This window comes from Pleurodeles waltl, chromosome 12 (genome assembly GCF_031143425.1).
Source record: "Pleurodeles waltl isolate 20211129_DDA chromosome 12, aPleWal1.hap1.20221129, whole genome shotgun sequence".
Lineage (NCBI taxonomy): Eukaryota > Metazoa > Chordata > Amphibia > Caudata > Salamandridae > Pleurodeles > Pleurodeles waltl.
In genome coordinates this window covers 546,498,758-546,520,314 of record NC_090451.1, presented here as the reverse complement: position 1 = coordinate 546,520,314, position 21,557 = coordinate 546,498,758, and the positions used below count along the sequence as shown (strand labels likewise).

General features: G+C 41.9%; 1 protein-coding gene across 2 annotated transcripts in view; it reads right to left on the bottom strand.

Annotated features, from left to right (window-relative positions):
* Positions 1-21,557, bottom strand: part of CENPT (centromere protein T) — an 834,768-nt gene that overhangs the window by 441,084 nt on the left and 372,127 nt on the right. For both annotated transcript variants that reach the window (XM_069217597.1, XM_069217596.1), the window contains exons 7-8: positions 20,129-20,259; positions 8,522-8,594 (exon numbers count right to left, since the gene is read on the bottom strand). In XM_069217597.1, the coding sequence (XP_069073698.1) occupies positions 8,522-8,594; positions 20,129-20,259 (204 nt within the window). The remainder of the gene's footprint in view (positions 1-8,521; positions 8,595-20,128; positions 20,260-21,557) is intronic.

The window sequence follows — 21,557 nt, the reverse complement described above, 5'->3', positions numbered from 1 at the left end:
AAAAGGAAGCACAAGGATGTGTTGTTTCACCTCGGGTTTTAAGCCTGAAACCCTAAGCCACGTTTGACGTCTGAGTAAGAAGCTTGAATTAATGCCTCTTTCTGCTGTGTTAGCTGCATCAAGAGCACGGCAAATGGAGGTGTTGGCAATTAGTTCACCCTCCAAGGCGACCTTGTATACCCTCCTCTTATGTTACTCATGAATGTGTAGGGAGAGGCTCTCCATCTCATCCCAGTGAACTCTGTTGTAACAGGAAAGGAGACCAAAGAAGTTGGCATTCTCCTTTTGATGCAGATTGAGCAGCCACCCTCTTCCTAGCAGCATCTAACTTTTTACTCTCTATCTGGTGTAGGTGCCTCACCAGATCTCTGAGAGTTTACTCTTTTTCTTGCTGTGGCGACCACTAGTGAGTCAGACGGGAGTTGGCCTCTAATGTATGTAGGGTCTGTTAGAGAAGGTCTTATCGACCCATGAGGTAATGACATGTGCCTTAACTGGGACTTTGAATATATCAGGAGTGTGTCTAAGCATGCCTTTAAGCATCAGCAGATATTTTGCCAAGCACTGACCAGAGAAGAGGGACTCAAATCAAAAGTCAGCTTCTAGTGGTTCTACATGGAGCTGAACCTTTTGATATGCAGCCACCATACTTATGATGTAGTGGTGTGTTGAAACTGCTTTGACCGGGGTCTGTATCAGTAGGTGGGTCTATGTCAAAAGTGCCCCACGGGTCATCTTGGGGTGGGATTGAGTAATCTCCATCATCCATTCCCCCATCCCCAAAGAATGAATAGACCCCTCTGGGGAATATGTTGCTGGTGCAGGGGGCGAAGGTGGTTCAACAGGTGGTGGGATGGTATACACAGGGCTAGCTGCCTTGTCAGCCTTTTTTCTGTTCTTTGTTGGCATAGGTGTGCCCAAAGCTTCCTCAAAAGCAAGTTGTCTCTTTGCTGGTACTGTTGCAGTTTGTGGCAGTCTTGCCAAGATATTAAGTGTCCAGGTGAATAACGAATTGTTCTTGGCCTAAGTCAATGTCCTCTTGCATCCATTCAAGCACAGGTTCTACAGTTTTTGGTTCTACCATGTGCTTTGTGAAGGAGGCGGATTTCGGCTCCAACGCACTCTTCGATGCCAAGGCTTTTTATGGCGAGCCTTTTGACGCGGAGGTTTTTGATGCTGAGGATCTTGAGTCTGTGGTATATTTCGAAGGTGACCCTCTAGAGTCTGATGTTTTTGTCTCAACTCTGATGGTGTGAAAGTCTGTTTGGGAGCATGTGCTTTCCACTGTTTTTTCAGTGCTGTGGCTGGGTGTTTCCGGCACAGCAGCTCAATGCTGACCACGACCAGAGGGCAGTGGTGGCCCAAGTGAAGATTTTGGTCAGTCCTTTGGGATTGCATGTTGGAGTTGGGGCGGAATGGAGGGGGTAATGTACATATAAGTAGTCCCACCGTGAGCTCCTGCATCTCTAGCTCGGAGCCCAAGCTGTAATCGGGCAAAAAAGAGCCCTCGTCTGCTGCAGACACCTGGACGTGGGCCTTCTCTTGAGGGTCCTTATCTCCAAAGAGGGCCAGTGTATCCTCAGCACTGTGGTGGGACATCTTGAGTCGTCCAGCTTGTCAATCCCTGATCATCTTTTTGGACCGAAATGACTGGCAGGCCTCGCAGGTGGCTTCCTGGTGGTCAGAAGAGAGGAACAAGTTGGACACCTCATATAGATTTGTGCATGGATTAGTGGCGTGGCATCAGAGGTAGAAACACAAGGGTGTTCGTTCCATCACGGGCTGGACATGTTGTGGAGGAAATGTGGAAGATAAAGTACGTCCTGAAGGGGCCACAGGACCGGAGCCCTCCCGACAGTCGACATCAATACACACGAGGAAGCGTGACTTGAACAGCAATCAAAAACAATAGTGGTGGTAAAGTCTGGTAAGTAGACAGGACAAGATCGAACCAAAGCAGAGGAGCACACATCCGAACCAGACAGTTGAAGAACATCTAATCATAAAATCGATGACTATGCGCATTGCCAGAAAGAGGAGTCACTATACCTCGTGAGTGGAAAGACTTTCTAGAAAGAAAAGAAACTTTCACAAATCCGAGGCCAACACTAGTTGGCAGGATTATGCTAAGCATGTGCATCTACAGCAACACATGCCTTGAACATCATGCATCTGCTCTGCAGAAGAAAAGACATACCTATGAAACTGAACCACCGAAAAATGGTTTCTGGATATTGATAGGGGTATCAACAGACCTTGTCTGGAAAATGTGTATAAAAGTGAGACCCAAACTATGCCCACTTGGTTCCAGTTCCTAGGTCTTAATTGACCAAGGAAGGAGTGCTGTAGAGAATAATCGAACAACTCAAGAGTTTCCGGCTGGAATCTTCAAGGCTGGTCTTCCAATTTAAGGTATTCACCTGAAGTCTGTATCTTGCTTGAGAGCTACGGCACAGTACGAGGCACAAGTCAAGGGTATACACTGGTAGATGGGGTCTACCTACTGTTTTCAACTGTTTGTTCCACAGAAATATGATTAAAACGTTTCACAGACACAGAGACACATTCAGCAGAGTCAGCACGTTGGCTGCTTTTATTCCAAGCAGCAACATGCAGGCAGGGAGGGGGCTTACCAGATTCTAGCTGGGCCCAATACAAAGGCCAAAGTTAAGGTGATCATCAGACTTCCTTTTGTTGGAGTATCTGGGCTGGGAGCTACCAGGAGTCTCACGCCTAAATGCAATGGAGGAGAAGCAAAGGCACACAGCTTACCACTTCACAGATACTTGAGAGGTGTGCTTCTGAACTTTGTTCAGTCTCTGTACACAAGAGATATGCATCACTGTCAGGTGTTTTGGTCTGTCAGGTGTGTTGGTCTGTCCCAGTATTTACACAAATAATTTAAATACCACTATTTTGTTTAATTTATTTTATAGTGCTATAGCGCTACTCATCCCAATCCAGGGAGTCACATCAAATGGACACATACTGACAATACAACAGACAGTGAGGGTTACAAGGTGTAACAGCCACACATTCTTCATTACTAACTGTGCTATATTAGAAGGATTACAATTTATGAACAGCAAGTAACAAAAGAATCTGTATTAAAAGCAGTAACCCATTCACTCATTTACATGAAATAAAAATCTGTCATCTGTGTCTTACATAATGTGCTTTGCAGGACACATATTAACCCGCTATACTACTTAGATTGAAAAATTAGACTAGCCAAACCCGGATCTCTTGAGCAAATACATTAACCACCCGAGTTATCCAATTATTATTTCCTAACATTTAATTGGCACACAAAGGTCTCTGAAGGAGGTGCCCTACTCTCATAAGATATTTCAAAATGTAGACTGCCACCAATTAAGCAAAACAATATTACTACCAGGTTTTTTGTTGCCAATTTCTTTGTGGCAGGGTTTAAAAAAATAAATCTACAAGCTGAGGCCCAGATTTAGCGACTGGGTTGAATCACTTTTTTGGCACAACCCCAATGCAAAATCTCATTAGCTCAATATTGTAATGCAATTGAATGTACTCATTACAGATCTGCTAAACATGTGTGTGAGCTCTTAAGATCTGATGACACTTCTTGTGATGTCACTTTCGGTGAAAAGGGCTCGAAAAAAATACTCAACCACTCGCTTTGGTGAGTTTTATTTTATGAGGTTGAGCTATTTTTAGATTCCACTCGGCCCTTCAGCCAGTGGACAAAGAAGGTGTTGTGTTCAGTCAGAAATTGAACTAGCAATTAAGATGCCTTTAAAACTTATTCTTGTCACATTTGCTCTGTGTTCAGAGACAGAGGTCAAAAGTCAGTTTGTCTTCTTGCAATGCAAAAGCTTTTCTTGTGACTGCAGAGTTCCAAGATTTTGTATGGTAAACTGTCTGATCTATGTGAAATGAAAAGCTTTTTGGATCAGGTTTATCCTAACACAACAGACCATTATTTTGTACTTCTGTGTGATGAAAAAATATGTTTATAGGATGAAAAAAAGTCAGAACACTTTACTTGGTGATGTGCAAATGATAAATGTTTTCTGAAACCCAATTTTCACAAATTGTTAATACACTATATAGTTTTTTCAGTAAAGCTGCAAGTTAGTGGGAGGGATTTTGGACATTTCTTGGAAATTTACTGTCCTTAAATTACAGTCTCCTACCATATCATACTTTAGTAATATATTTATTTAAAGTGAGTGTTTAAGCATAAACGGAGAAACACTCCTACCCTGATGGCAAAGCTATTAGAGGCAAGTCATGCATGGATCATGTGTTCCGTATATGTGGGCTAGGTTTATTATACATGGAGCAAACGTATAGTGTATTTAATCAAACAGAGGATTTTTTTACAGCGGAAATGCTGAACGCACATATTTGAAAGTGCACTTATGTGAGAATGAAGACAAAGGAGACTTTAAAATACAATATTTGCCTAGGATCACACAATTTGAGACCCGTTTCCGGGTCAAGTACATTACAGTTCGGTCTAGTAGATTTTCAAGCTACTCGACCTTCAGGTCTAGTAACATTTTGATGATTTTTTTGCAGCCTGTTGAGGTTAGGGTTTGTGATACTACTTTCTCTGATGCCACGTGCAATGACAAAGAATGATGTCACGCGCCATGGTGTCACTTGCATACTGCCTAAATTGGTTAGTCCCCCACTTCTGTACTTAGGACCCTGTGTCAACATGTGGCCTGGGCTATAAAGAGATGGGACTGAGTGTCAGATTTTCCCGGAAGAGACTAACCAATGAAAGGTCCAGCCCCTATGCCAGGATTTTGGGGCATCCCAGAAGAAGCAGACTGAAATAAGCTAACATGAACCTGAAGAGGATCTCTAGGACTCCCTAAGAGTTTCCATAAAAAGCCAAGTGAGCAAAATTATCATACATCCCCAGTAAGTTTAAGCCAGTGCAACAGTAACGTGCCCGTTCTCAGCCAAAGGCTGCAGAACCACCGTATTCAAGCACCAAAGCAGAAATTCATAAGAGCAAGTGTTATCAGAATGCACTCCCGGGAGAAGGCCCTCTTGTCCGTGCTGGAGGTGCCAGCCACAGTACACTGGAGTGTTCCAAGCCCCCGATTCCCCCAAAAATATCTCGAACCCAATGAACTTCAAGATTTAGTGTTAGTTCCTATGCTAAAACTCCAGGGGGTTGTTCAAGCCATTGAGACAGAACCAACCTAAGGGAACTTAGTAATGAGACAAATATAGATTGGGCTACGAGTTACAGAACCAGAGAAGCTACATGCGCAATATTCCAGTGAGGTTGCACACGTACAAGATTTACCAATGAATGGTACTGTGTGTTTAGAACTCTGTAGCTCCATGTAGCTGATTAACATTTCCTTTGTGGAGTATTAAATTGTGATATGTAATTTACAAAGAAAAACACTATACTAAGTGAGATGAATTTCTACCCAACACCACCCTCCCTCAGAATAGCTCCGTCATAGTACCCCTGGACTCCAGTGTGGAAAAGCTGACTACGCACATAGTTTGCAGTTCCCGGGACGTCAATGGTAAAAGGCCATCATCCCTGAAATTGAGGTCCAGTAATCCCCGCTTGCTTGTGAACCCCAAATAGCTCTGGCAAGCAGCTCCAACATTTAAAAGTTCGCAGTGGATTATAAACTGCTCCATGCCTGTAAACCTGGTTTTAGGCAGAGTTATAGTCTGGAATCTGCTATGCTATAAGCATCTGATGATGCCTTATATATAGTTTACGCATGGGACTTTAGTTTAGTGCTTTATTTTGCATATTCATTAAACGTACAACAAAATATCAAAGCCCTAACTACAACCAAGGACATTCTCGCTGTCGAACTCCACTCTGTAGATACTTACCCGTCTTCACCCAGTAAGGCAACCAGAAAGGAAGAAACAAAGGTGGAGGTGGGAGTGGAGGAGGGGGTTGGCAGCAGCTGCACATAATGTTTGGGGTGAAGTGAAAAAACATTGAAACTTTGAGCTATGGCAAAAAGAACGTGTACACCCACAATATCGCCCTTGGACTAGTATAGAACTGACAATTCTGTGCAAGAGACAAATATAACTTATGTCGTAAGATGAACCAGCTATTATATCAGCCTCAAATGTACCCCCCACCAAAGACTGTGGTCAAAGTTGCACCATGTCTAAAAAAAATAAAAAAAAAATAAATCAACAGCTGATTCCACTTCAGTGAGCATGTGTGTTCTGCGCTCATAGAAAACAATCAAATTGGCAGTATTGCAAAATGCTGCCTTAACCTTTTAAAGCCAGCGTCTTTCAATCAGCTCCACCTGTCCTCATCTCTGCTAAACCAAGCTACTGCAGTCTGGAAACAAATCTTTTCAAGCCTGCCAGTTCTTGTTCTCGCTTCCAAGATACCCCCTTTTAGGGTCAATTTTCTTTCAGAGGCACTCATTGCATGGCAACCCTTACCTCCGGTTGTTCTTCTCGTTTCAACACTTGTTAGGCCCGGTGCAAAGACACAGCGGGGGAAAGCATTGCAATATGCAGTGCCATCCATTCATCCAAACACAAAACTCACGAGACACAGGTTTGCTGTCTTTGACACTTCTTCCAGAAATTTGACCTGTGAACCTAAGCGAATTATGGATTTAATCGCACAGTCTTTAAATTCCCCATGGACCCTTTTCTCTGCCTCTACCAAAACCACAAAGGAATCAAACTACCAAGTTTTGCTGAAACTCCCAGGAGCAATGATTTCATCACACTCAAACATGTGTCTATTGTCAGCAGGGCATGGTCTACTGGTAAGACCTTTTTCCCCAATATTTCTCGTTGTCTTTTGTAGATCTCACAGACTCATGGAGCCGCTGCTCCAAGAGGACTATTTTCACCCTTTGTGATGTGGAGGTCCTCTGCCACCCAAAAAAGACCCGATCCTTGCTTTTATCACTGTTACTTTTCCGGGAATTAAAGCAGACCACTAATTTCATTCCATCCCTCCTCAGAAACAGTCCTCGCCAGCTGAGACAAGAGTTGGAAGCAGGCAAACAAAGGGAGTACTGAAAGATAATACGCCCAGTCAGTGATACAGCGGGGGAACCTTCTGTCAGGCTGGATCCCTGCTTGTTTGTTTCCCAAGTTCTCCCTGCTTCCTTGTCATGCCGTTTCTCCTACCACTACCTCACCTGTGGATGAGGGCAATGAATCTAACAGCTTGCTTCCATCAACCCCAACCCAATATACCCACGCCAGCTATCTTTGTAGGTGCACTTCAAATTTCCATTTGGCAGATCGCTGACTCTCCTACTTGTCAGATACCTATGCACACAGAGTTAAAAGCCCAATACACAAAGAGCAAATTTGAGCCATCTTGAATTTGCTGGTTCTGTCAGAGATATTTCTTGGCCAAATTACCTACCAACGACACCAAGTCTCTGCAAACCTCAGCGTGCTAATCAAGAGAGGGCTCACGTCAGGGACACTCCACGGCCAGTTCCAACACCAGAGGCTCCATAGAGGTCCTAGAAGCTGGATTCATATTGTAGGTCCAAGAGGGCATTTCTCCTTGTGAACCTATTTAGCTCTGCAGCGATATAAGATTTATCTGGGACTTCTGATATGGACAATCATAACCTTTTCACCTTGAAACCCCAGCACACACAAAACATTGCATTGTGCCAGTCTTCCTAAGCCTGGGCTCGAAAAATGTGGCACTCTCCTTGTCTTAAGTTTGTATACGATCCCACTACAATATTTTTGAAAACAACCTAAAAAGATCCCAGTTGAGACCGAAATCTTATCTATTTCAATGTGAACACAATTGTTTTTCCTATACATAAACTACCTTTACTTGCCATTAATCTTCAACCTTAGTGTCATGGCTGAACTTCTTACACTTGAGTCAATATTCTAGAGGTAATCTGTAACCACATACATATGACTGATCCCAGCAAAACAATAAACGTGAATACGTGTTCTAAGCTTAAAAAGACATAGACATAGAAATGTAAAACGATGTAAATGTGCCTTTACTCTGTAAGGCACACACCCTTTGGGCTTGTCTACCAGTCAAATAAAACCAAACAAATACAAAAAAAACTAAAAATAAATTAGACATCCATGACAAGCTAAATTGGTTATTATCTACACAAAGGCAGCTTGGTTCAGATAAATCAAAATTACCAAAAAGAGCCAACAAAATAAAAGGATTGCGCTGCTTGTTTACGAAAACATACAAAGAAATTAAAGGATTGATCAGATTATATATTTTCCACTTATTTCAACAGGTATTTTTAATTTTGATTATTCAACTGTTTATCTTAAATTCCAAACATTTTATAAAGTAGAATCAAACCATTAGCAGATTCAAAGGCAAACATATTTATAACAAATAAACTAAATACCTACAGAACGCCTATAAGAGAACAGAACAACTGTTGGTTGAATGGTGGGTGGGTGTTTCACTTTTTTTTAAAATAAATTATTAATGCTGCATGAAAGCAATTCAATTAAAAAAAGGAATTACAACGTTTAAAGAAACTGAATATACCTTGTGAAGTCCGATATATTGCCTGGCAAAGATACATTCATGCTTGTCTCCTCTTGTCTACTGCGGTTCATCTCTAAAAAAGAAATAAAAAAGTTTCAGAACAGAAAAAGAATACAGAAAAATTGTCCATTCACCAGCATCAAAAAGATCCAAGAATAGTGCATTACAAACAAAACACAAAATCAATACAAATGATGTTTTCTGTAAACTATTTGATCCTCAACATATGGCAAACTTTCTCATCTTATGCTGATTTTTATGAACTTTATTTCTTATTTTAGGAGGTTTCCTAAATTAGAATTTCCTCAGATCTGTTTGCTTTCATACCTCCGATGTGGCAGTGAAAGAGAAATTTAGAAGAATGAGTTATTTGAAAAGTAGAGTGCAAAGATATTTTTTTTTACTTTCTAAAGACAAGGTTATATTTGTGGGCATTACTGTAAACTATCCATATAAGACATTTACCTAGTTTTCCTGCTTAGACTACCCACACAACCACAGCTACACCAATTTCTTGAGGCTTCTACACTCTGCACCAATCCTCCTCACCTCACATAATATATTTATCCACGCTAAGAAAGTAATGGTTAACTAACTACAAAGAAAAAGAAACCTACTCCTAATCTTAATTTTCTATCATGCATTCCTCTTGGAAAAACAACTCATATATGGAAATGAAAAATATCTCATCATGGAAGCATGACAATTCAAAATAATAAAATACAGTTGGTTGAAAAGCCCACTTTATTGGTACAAACAGGTACCCCTTCTGCATAGGAGCTTTAGGACATCGCTCCGTTAAAATACCTAGGAGCTTCTCTGCACCAGACTGTACAAAACTTCCAGTTGGGCGTTTAATGTTGACAGAAACACCAAGTAAGTAGCTAGTTAACCATTTCATAGATACTACAATATAGAGAAAAATCTGATAATTCAGTTATGAAAGCCCTCTATGTAGAGAGTCTTGTAATAATGCATGCCAAATGAGACAATTGATCACCAAAGCGATGTGCTGCAAATCTCGGATTAGGATATTTTTCATGAAGATTCAGTTGGCTTCTTTATCTCCCGGTGAAAAGTCCCAGGGCTTTCGAAAATGGGTCAGTTAGATTTTCACTAACACACAGTGTTGTATGACTGATACATTTACTTATTACCTGCTTTAAGGATGCCAACCCAGCTTAGATAGACCCATAAATTACAAATAATGGTTTAGAGTTGAGAGCATCTGTAGTCTTATCAAGGGAGTATCATGAGTGTCCTCCAACACATAAGAGGTGAAAATGCATCTCTGCTCGTGGGGTCTAATAGAGATGACCAAAATGTATTATGTTAAATGTGAAAGCTGGGGGTTATTTCTTTTTAAGAAAAAGAGAGCAGTTCCTAATGGTACTAAATAGTAACAAACACTGTGAAAAGTTCATAACCACACAGTGGCCGATGTTTACTTATTTTTCTAGCTAATGTGATAGTTACTTAAACAGCTACTTTCCGTGTCAGTTAATGAATGTCTTACCAATCCATAAAGTCAAATGTAGGGTAAGGCAGAAAAATCATTTTTGTCAGGAGATGCAGAAGAGAGAAGGCCAGTCTATGTTCACACTCTGGCATAACTGATCCTCTGGCATTTGGGGGAAGAGGTCTCAAGTTGTGTGCTGCACTTAGAAGGATACGTATGTGCACTACCAAGCACTCAAAAGAGAGACAAATCTGCCTGGTTGTTGAATGATTGATTGCCGTATGGGGAACACTTTTTTTAGCGTTTAGAGGAAAATTTGTAATATGAAGAACAAATGTTCCAATGATTATGCCCAGAACTGCCTCTGAAAACTGGATTACTTAAACTGTGGCGGTCACAAATATTTTGTTTTAATAGAGCCTCTGCTGGCATAGGATACCATCTGCAAAACTCGTTTTGCCCCCAGATCATAACTTGCCTTCATTCTAAATACGAGTACACAAATATTTTCCATTGCCTTAAAAAACCAGACACTATTAATTTGCAAACAGGGAGGATGCGCAAGCTGCATAAGGTAGATGAATTAATGGAGCCAGTTGCTGCTTGTGAAACATAATTGTCTTGTGTTTCTGATAGGAATGTGCATGTAGACATACTGCAAGTCTGTAAAATACATCCAATGCACAGGTTTGCAGTTTTTAAGTCCTAAAAATGGGACCTAACTTCTATTTCGGATCTTTCTTTTTTTGTTTGAATCTGTTTTATTGATTTTGAATTTTATGGTTGAAATTACATCATAAAAGTGTAATTAAGAGACCATTCTGGTTAATGACATCTTCAATATGATACATGTTTTTTAATGGTGTACATTATGGACATCACCACAAGTCAGATATATCTATATCACCTTCGGCAGGAACAATGTCTCTCTAATTAGCAATAACTCACTGCGTGTGACTTCAGTTACCAGATAAATCATTTATATTCTAACATCGTAACAAAGAAAAAAATGTAAGAAGCCAGCTAGGTCTATTTTTGATCTTTCTTCTTTACTAGACAATAGCAGGAATATGTTCCTTTGTTTTTTTGGGTAATTGCAATCATCTCAAGCGCCTATTTCAGCATCAAAAGTTGCACCAAATGAACAAGGAGAAACAGCGTGATCTTGCAAGGTAGAATGCTGGGCAGGGAGACTGAAAACTTCAGTTTGTAACCAATCTTTACACGAGTTAGCAATCATTCTTCTTCAGTTGCATTCTGTCATCCTGGATCATTGTTCAAAATCTTTCCTTGCAAGTTAGTCAAATCAATATAAAATCAATGGGCTCTCTTGGGGTACAACCAGTTAAGCCTCTTCTTCCTTAGAGAGAGATGGCGAGAGAAGAAAGCGAGGAACGTGATGGAGTGCCCCAAAATGCACCACGACGTTTAGCATAAAGAATGCCCAAATCAGAAGCACCAGCTTGTCTAGAAAGAAAGCGTAATATAACTTACCTTGAGAGCACCTTCAATACACCAACAAGGAGCACAAAAGTTATAACACTGAGGCAGCTTTAAGGTCCATTAGCTGCAAAAAACAGGGATCCGTCGGCTCCTATGGCATTTATATTTAGAAGCTAAGATTCAAATTAAGATCCCACTATAGCTTAACAGGTGCACAAAGAAACAAATATAAGTCTTTTAAACAGAAGTAACGTATCTGGTGACTTACATAAGGAGAGCTTATCAGGCAAATGTAATAAGTCTGAGGACACCAAGCAATAACATTTAACAGTGCTCATGGCAAATTCTTGGCAGGGCATACAGAACAATAGAAGTTTAGCCTGCATAGGATTGATCAGATGTCTCTTGCTCTAAGCCACAAACTTTGCACAAAGTCTAGAATACATTGACTTTGTAGGAAGATAAAGAACAGCAAAGATGACATCCATTATTTCTGTTTAGAGATCAAATCCACCCATCAGGTACCGAACAACCTCCACATATGCCGGTGTGGGTATAGAATCCTCCAAGTTCAAAGATAAAACCTGGGGTATGTGCTCAGACTTGGGTCAGAGGAACAGCCTCAAGTGCCTTTCACTGTAAGCAAAGTCAATTCCCTTCTTACTGTCTTCAGAACTCAGGGAAGCATAGGTGGGAATGCACTGAGCCCTAAGGCAGGCAAAACCAGTCTCCTAGGGAAGCCTGAGCCTCAAACGTAGGGCAAAATTTAGAGCATCTCTAAGGTGATGAACAGATCTACCAGAAGGCAAGTTCCACTGGGTGAGTACGCTTGAAACCATTCCCAGACACAGAAGTCACTCTTACTAGGCGGCATCTGCTGATCTTGTCCACCGTGGTATTTAGATACCAAGCCAGAAAGCTGACAGGCAAGTAAATTCCCTGAAGATCCAGCTGGCACCACAGCCTCCTAGCACAGCACACAACCCACACATACCGTTTGTAGCAGTACCAAATTGCACTGGTGTTGTCCATCAGAACTTGCACAGTGTTGCCTTTGAAGGAAAGCAGACAGATCATGAGAGCCAGCTGGATGGTATGCAGCTCCAGTGAGAGCAGAGGTCGCTGGCCTCCATCTTATCCATATGTTCTCCCCAGCCAGTGCTGAAATCATGAATGTGAGTTGCAGATGGGACAAGAAGAATTGCCTGCCGAAATTCGGGTTGGAATTGTTCACCCACAACTAAAGGCCCTGAGCTACATCATCTAACACATATATGTTCTCCGAGAGGCACCCCCATGGCAGAGCCCCTTAAAATCAGAGACTTCACTGCAGAGTCCTCATGTGTTAGTAGGCATGATATCACCAGAAAACATAAGGCAGGGAGGCAAAGGAACCTCCGAACAGTCTAGGCTGAAATGCAGGACCAAGCCAATCAGGATCATATACAACATGCCCTGGACCTATTGAGAGGTGGAAAGGCTTTGAACATAACCACATCCAGAACAGCCCCTATGAAGGGAGTCATCTACACTGGATGAAGGTAGGCTTTCAGCTCACAGGTGGAGACCCCAGGGTGAAGGAGGCAAGAGATAGTCATCCACAGGTGATCCACAAGTGACTGTGATTAGTTCGCCTTTAACAGCCATTCGTCAAGTTAGGGTACCTCATACACGTCTGACATGCAAAAAGGGGCCGCAGCCACCACCATTACCTTTATACCACCATGGAGGCTGAGGTGAAGCTGAAGAGCTGGAGTGCAAACTGAAACTAGCCTTTCTTCACAACAAGGAGAAGGCAACGCCTGTGGGGCTGCACTTGCACTGAGTGACAAAGATCCTGTTGGTGAAATTGCCATGCAATGGAGGCCAGCCCAGTATACAAGTCTTAGACCAGGTGTTCTTGAAATTTTCTAAGGAGAAGTCTGCCTTGCCTCCAAAGAGCTGCTGACCAACGGGCACGTCTATAAGCTAAGCCTGAACATCACTCCAAAATTCCAATAGAACACTGCCAAGCATGCCAATGCAGCATGACAGCTATAACAATCGACAAATCAATGCTATCTGTATTTGGCTACCAAGTACATTTTGGAGCAAAAGACCAAGGGCACAATGTCATGTTCTGACCCAAGACAAAATCACCAAGGCTTCAAGTCTTGAGATCTTTCAGGTGGACATTTGACCAAGATGCTGTGCAAAGTTACAAGACCAGGACAGATCCTCCTGCTGGAGGAGCGGTTCATTACTGCACCAGACCCCTTGATACTTCGCTTGAGGCATTATGCACAGAATACTGAGATTTGGTTCAAGAAAATACCAAAAAACAGAGATTGGCGATGTTGCACCGGCTATATGATGTAGGCAACAACTCCTCGTCTGGCTCAGCAAAAAAGAAATGGAAGCTACATGGGTGCGGACTCATAGGGACAGTGATGGGGTAATCCCATATCACAGACACACAGATCATTCAAGTATTTGCTAACTATTACAGGTCATTCTATAAGAAACGCCTCCTTAATGACCCTACAGAAATTGCACAATATCTGGCGTACATTCCAACCCCAATGTTTGAGGCAGATGCGGTGAAGGCCTTAGAGGAGGGACCTCACGCTCACCAAGGTACAGGCTGTCATCTCTAAATTACAGATGGGTAAAACCTCAGGAACCAATGGCATCCCTGCTGAATTTGATAAACTCTACTTAGTCCTTTTGGGACCCCACCTGTTGAATCTATATCAAGAATTAGGCGAAACAGACACCCTACCCTCAAACCTCTGTACCACTACAATAACTTTTACACAAGGAAGGTAAACCCAGAGACACGTGCGATTCATACCTCTCAATCTCGCATCTCAGTACAGTAGTTAAAATCCTGGCCACAACACTAGCATCGCACTTACTGCACATCATCATGCCCCTCATCCACAATGACCTATCACGATTTATGCTTCGCCATGCTACCCAGCAGAATCTAAGTCAGACACATAACTGGATGACGAATGTCAAGGACCGATCAAACAACCCAACCACCTAATCCCCCCACCCAATTTTCTGTCACACACAGATAAAGTGTTTGACGCAGTATGCAGGCCATTTTTAGACTACACACTACTAAAATCTGGATTTGGGCCTTACCACAACCAGTTGGCAGCCTTGAAGGTAAATTGACTACTGTCCCCGGAGTTTCCAATTAGAAGGGGGAAACAGCAGGGCTGTCCTCAGTCTTCCCTCCTTTTTGCACTCACTGTGGAACCTCTAGCCAGCCACAACCTACACACCCTAGACCTACTGTAATCATTATATCTTTATGACTTTAAATTGGACCCCACCATACTATCAACTCTACACAGATAAACCAGTAGACATCTTCAAGGTACTCATGCCATGAATATTATATCTTTACTCTTATGGGAATTCCTCTTCTTGAGTTGCATATGCTAATCATTCAAAAGTGAATACGTCTGTGATGGACCTGGACCTTTTTGCAGGGTTAGCCCCAAACCTGTTGCCTTTTTCCTCCTATTTTTTCTGACTCTGGGTACTTTACCAATGCTAACTAGTGCTAACGTGCGCATGCTCTCTGCCTCTGTAACTTTCCTGTTACAAAGTGACTACATGTAAGTCACTCCCTAAAGTAGGCCCAAGGTAGCCCCATGGGCAGGGTGCAGTGTATTTAGAAGGTAGGACATGTATTGCCATGTTTTACATGTCCTAATAGTGAAATACTGATTAATTCAGTTTTCACTATAGCAAGACCTGATAGTGAAAAACTGCTGAATTCAGTTTTCACTACTGCAAGACCTGTCTCTCCCATAGAGTGACATTGGGATTGCCTTGAAATACCTTTTAAGTGTAATTTCCCATTGTGGGCAGATGGAGGAGTTTGGGGTCTCTGAACTCGCAATTTAAAAATACATCTTTTAGTAAAGATGGTTTTTGAATTGTAGGTTTGAAAATGCCACTTTTAGAAAGTGGGTATTTTCTTGCTTAAACCACTCTATGCCTCTGCCTCTCTTTGGGATACACTTCTGGGTCAGGATGACAGCTGGGCTTTTTGTGAATTCACTGTGGACAGTTGGCACACAAAGGAAGCTGAGTTGTGCCCTGCATATCCTGATGGTCCTTCCTGGGCTAGAGTGGTGGGAGGAACTAACACTTGCACCTGAACAGGACTGTGACTGTTCTTCCAAAAAGCAGTCGCCAACCCCCTGGAGTGTGTCGGGGACCAGGGCAGATAAAGCAGGGCCTTGTGCACTACAAATACTTCTCTTTGGAGTTTGCTTCCTTCAAAGACAGAAATGGGTATAAGTACTGGACCTCTGACACTACATAGTTAGAATCTTTCTGGACTGAGGACATTCTGCCAGGAGGAAGAGCTGGATGCTGTAGGAGGGGATGCCACCCTGCCTGTTGCTTTGCTGTGCTGGCCTGCTGCTTGCTGCTTCTGTCCTGAGAGTGAAAAGACTGGACTTGGCTTTCTACATTCTGCTTCCAAAGGTTCTCCAAGGGCTTGGACTGAGCTAACCTCCAGTTAAGAAGTCTCTGGGACATGAAAGCCTTTACCTGCCAGCGCCTGGGCTCTCTTGTTGAGAGCTCTAACTTGTCAAGTGGTGCCAAATCCAGTTCCTAGTTCCTTGGGACAGAGTTCTGGTGTAACAAGGAAGAAACTAGGGCATTAACGTGCAGAACAACTTCAGGAACTGTGCTGCTCTAACTCTGCGCCGCTGCATGCACCGGAGCAGTGTTCCTATCTCAGTGCAATGACCGCAACCTCCATCGAAGGCCTGACGCTGCCTCCAAAGTCCGCCACAGCAGGATTTCAGAGTCCTGTGTCACTGACGTCCGTGGCACACGACACTGACTCTGTCGCAGCACATGTGGTCCCGTGGTGTGATCATGACACTACAATTTATCGACCCGCCTTGTCGTACAGAACTGGCACCTCGCCACCAATGCTGAATCACCTCCCCAGCAACCGTAAGGAATGGATGCCTTAAGTCACTGGTGGCAGTAAGGAACTAATGCTGCACCAGCACCAGCAATCTCTCACCTCCCACGACTCTGTTCAATGTCTTTATTTCCTCATCTTTTCCAAAGTACTGTTACCAGGGTCTGTGTGACTCCGTGACCGACCCTCACTCTCTCACGAGTGGCACGGACTCCTGGAGATCACCCCGTCAAGACGCCATGATAGCCCCAGTCAGAGCTTTTGTGTTTCTAAGCGCTATGCTACATTTAATCTTTAACAATGTGTCTTTTTGGTCTTGTTTTACACAGACAAATATTGGCTATTTTTCTAAATTGGTGTGGAGTACTTTTGTGGTGTTTTCACTGTTACTGCATGTGTGTACAAATACTTTACACACTGCCTCTGAGATAAGCTTGATTGCTTGGGCCAAGCTACAAATGGGGTGGGCAGGGGTTATCTTAGCTGTGTGACTGGCTTACCCTGACTCGACTGAGGGTCCCTAATTGGATAGGGTGCAAACCACTGCCAACTAGAGACCCCATTACGAATAGTCTGATTATTGTAATAAACATTTAGTTTATACTGTTATGCTTATAGATTGTATTCGCAGTATTTGATTTAAGGTTGATAACAGGTCTCATTGATCAAAGGAGCAACCTTTGCACAATCAAACTAAGTGAAAGGGCAACAGGCCACACTCTGTTAATTGTTTATCCTGAAAGATTGAACAACAGTGAAATAATGTTAGAACAGTTGCGCACTAAGAATGAGGGTTGAGACAGGAACCTTAATGTCAGTGACAACGGTACAGGACTTTCAGAATCATATCACCAATTCTACCTCTAGGCTACTATGAAGGGATGTACTTAGCCTCCACTTGCTGAACTTTTCAGTGCAGCTGGCCTCCCATTACCAAAAAACAGGCCATGCTTTTTTAGTAAACACAACCCATAGGGTTCAAACAGGTATTGCAGGTGTGAAAAATCTCTAGAATTCTAAATAGGATTATTTTCTTTTTGTTAGAATTAGCTCGGTGCTTAGACGTAGCAGGATTGTGGTAGAATTGCTATAAGCATAAAACTAAAATTATGTTGCCGTTCTTTCTTTTATTTGCACTATTGGTAATTGCTGCTGCTGCCATTTTATTTGTCTTTATTGTAGTTAAACATATTATAAAGGTGGGTTATCTACCTCAATGGTTTATGACTTAGATTTATAAGGGCACTTGTGTTGCAATAGGGAGTCATGGTGCTGTGGTATGGGGGTATGCAAATGTTAAAAGGCTTTAAAAAGTGGAAGTACATAGCCCGTGCCACAATATTCATCTACTTTCATGTGTCATTTTGAGGCTGGACTGGGTTACGTGAAACATTCCAAAAGTTAAGTCTCTTACTTATATGGATGAGGGTTTGGGGGAATCCCGAAGATAATTTTATGAGCGCTATTACTGCTGATTGCTTATCTCTTGACAATGTGTCTGCCATACCCTGGCTGACGTACATTAAACAAGCAATCACCACATTAAGGGTTCCAGAAAGAAAGCCAGATAGCACTGTATATAAATCAAAAGATCTCATTAGAAACTTGTTCTTTAACCTTTGCCACTAGCCCCTTACAGAAAAGGCACAGCCTGTAAGCCATCATTGCGCTTAAATTTCACACCCGTATCAGAGACTTAACTGTCATCACTAATACTCAGTAAGGACTTCTCCTTACCAGATTATGATTTAACACCACCCACCTTTTAGTGGCGTTCGTAACACAAAGACCTTGATTTTTAAATCTACCCAGATGCCCCTACGACAACGTCTCAAAGCAAAGCATAGTCCATTTTAAGTGTTTTTTTTTTTTTAACATTACTGACTTACACAAAAAACTAGAATTACTGCCAATAGGTTATGTGGTAATTGATTATATTAGATACTGATTACGAGGCAGTGGTACGGAGCATCTGTTTGTATGCAAATGTTTTTTCTGCTGTATGAGGGTTTTTATTTCTGTATGCTAGTAAAATCACTTGTGAGCACTTTTCTTTATTACCACTGTAGGAAACTGTTTTTGTGTGTCTTTTATAATTGTTTTTATGTATTCCACGTTTAGCGCTATTTCAGTCAAATAAATTTAAATTGACTTACTGACTGGGGTTTTGATTTACAAATAAATGAAATAACAAATTCCCCCTTTTCTACGCTTCTTCTGTGTGTTCATTAATGAAAGAGGATTTGGGACTCCCCTAACTAGCTCTCAAACGTCTCAGTGGACTTACAGTTATCTGAAACACATATCACTCAAGCAATGCTCAGTGGGTCTTAAAGTGGCTGCATCCCAACTGGTTTTATGTCTCTGGATGGCAATCTGAGCCCCTAGTGTCACTCAGTCAATAAGAAAGGCCTGCTGATGTTAACAATTAATTCACACATGTTAAGCCACCAGGAGTGGTTTGAAGTAGGTGCACTCCCGCTCCTGGGCACCTATGTTCTGTTCCTGGAGGCAGTCTCAATCCACTTGTACTACCTCCAAGGAGCCTTCTGACACCCAGACTTGGTTAGTATACGGTTTCTGTTCTTCTTGACTGCTGGGATCTCCTTTCCCAGACTGAGGCATCATGGAAGGCTGCAATTCCAGCACACTTCTTGATGCGTGTTGGCTTCTTCCTTCAAGGCAGATGCAACTACAACATCAGGGTTAGGGCCAAAGATCCTTGCACCGCTCCTTATTTACAAGGCAATTTGCCTGGTAACTCCAATAAGTAGGGACTCCGCTGAGATATGGAGTTCGGAAATCTCCTCTGTCCAAGAAGTAGTTCTCAATTTCTCAAGGTAGTCCACAGCTCTTCTTGCACTCCAAACAGAGCAAACTCCAGACATGTCTGTGGTTGAGGCACTGGGGGAAACAGTAACTCTCAGATGCAGCCCCTGCAGCACAGACAAAAGTTCCACAGTCCAAGACTGTATACAACATATGATACATAAAGACACCTCCTGCAACAAAGAGAAGGACAAGTAGTGCCTAACAGAGCAGAGCAAAGACCACATGATAGATCCTGCATCAGTGCACAGTAAATGGAGTTGAAGGTAAAACTGCATTGCGCCACTGTAGAAATTACCTGTGGTACACACCGCTCAATACACAGTAAATTCAAAAGGCCAGTTTTCATGCTGTGACCCAGTCAGCTGATAAGACTAACAGTCATTATTAAGATTGCAACTTAACACCCCTGGAGCCTAGATAAAGACTATTAAAAGTTGAATATGATGGAAGTGTGCGGAAGGAAGAGAGTGGAGGTATACTAATTCTGTACATTATACCTGTAAGGTTCTGAATATCCATGTGATCAATCACATTAGTGCTGCTGCTATAATAGAGTAGAGCGCAGATGGGAGAGTGTTGATGTTCCGGGGTGCGGGGGCGAGTCAGGGTTGACCACAACCTCTTGTGTTGACTACACTTGAGTCATGAAAATTAAAGCATACCTGTGATCTTGTTGCGGAATACTGTGTCTGTAATGTCCATGTTTTTGTGTGTTAAAAAAAAACTATAATACAACATTGAATCTAGACAAAAATGAATTTAAAACAAAATGGTAAAGAAAGAAGTTACTTGGGCTCTTAGATGTGGTGTTTTACCTCTGAGCAGGACAAAATCTGTGTCTTACCAAACTCATGCAGTATTTCTCTTTTCATGTTACATAATTCTGAGACAATACTAGGGCCACGCATCTGGGATGGAAGAATCTCACCCTGGTATCGTTGTATCCTTTCACCCACTCCTTTCTGAAACTGTGCAAGGCTGGGCCTTTTCTTCTTCTTCGGGCGAGCCACAGTGTTTCCTGCCTTGGACTCTGACAAGTCTAATAAACTCTGTTCTGTACTGTTGAGAAATGAAAACAAGTTTCAGGATTATTTCCTCTGGTTAATAGAATTCAAGGAACAGACAACAAAAAATAATAAAACCACTCTCATGTCCGTGACAAATTCTCAGTCCACGAGACTCACCCAGAAGACTGGAGAAGCATTAGCATATTACTTAACAGTACAAGTACCAATTCAATGATTTTTGTGGTATCAATGGTCCATCCAGAGTACTCATTCAGTTTTTAGGTGGTTAGTGGAGATTACTGTTCATGTCTATTTGCATGTTATGACTGATATTTAGTATCCCTAGAAAATGAACAAAAATATTGGAAAAATACTTGCTGAAACACAAGTCGTAAGTGAACAAGCAAGCAAAATGCTTTACTTATGCTTCCACACTGCAATTCCTGCAGCCTCACACATACAAATTACTGACACCTGTCTGAGGACCTGAACAATATGCTGGATTTTCACAACTAAATCCAGGGCAGTGGAGAGGGGGGATTGTCATGTGTTAGTCGAAAGATAATGAGAGAGAAGGGAGAGGCTTGAACACCTCCAAGAATAGCTCATCCTTATTTCTTTTAGCATACCCAGTGCTTACAGACCTTCTACATACCTTTTAAAATATTAAATTGCTGTTGCCTTAGAGCCTGGAATTAAAATATAATTAATCAATTGTCATCATTTATCTACACATCCTACTACCAAACTGGCAAGTTAAAATATTGTAAGTGTTTTAGAAAAATAAGAACAAAAACTTAGGTAGCTTTGCGGGAAAGGTGTCATTCCCTAAAATAATAATATTTCAGCAAAACCAACGGACTTCAAAATAAGGAATCAATACAATTTTGATCTACTGGTTATTCAGAGTTTCTGGATAAATTCAACAATTGCTATATGTTGCCTCTGTTTGGTAAAAACAAATACTCAAGCTTGTGTGCACCAATTGCTTTTCATGGGAAATCCAATACAAAACTGTACAAAGGCACATATTAGAGAATGGCAAACATTTAAAGGCACTGAATTTGCCTTCGATCACAGTCAATAGCATCATTAAAAAAGGGAGTTGTATGGTGCGAACAACATCCTTCCTAGGTTAGACTGTGCTCAAACTGATGACAAGTAATATGAAACGGATCATCAAGGCTACAAGAGAAAGAGCTACAGGCCTTTCAGGGGAACCGAGGTCATATTGAGAATGTCACAACAATTTTTTTTAAAACCACAAACTTGGTCTTCAAGGTTGCAGAAAGCAGCCACAAATTAAAACGCTGGCCTTAAATCTGACCTGAAATGTGAAAAACACTTGTG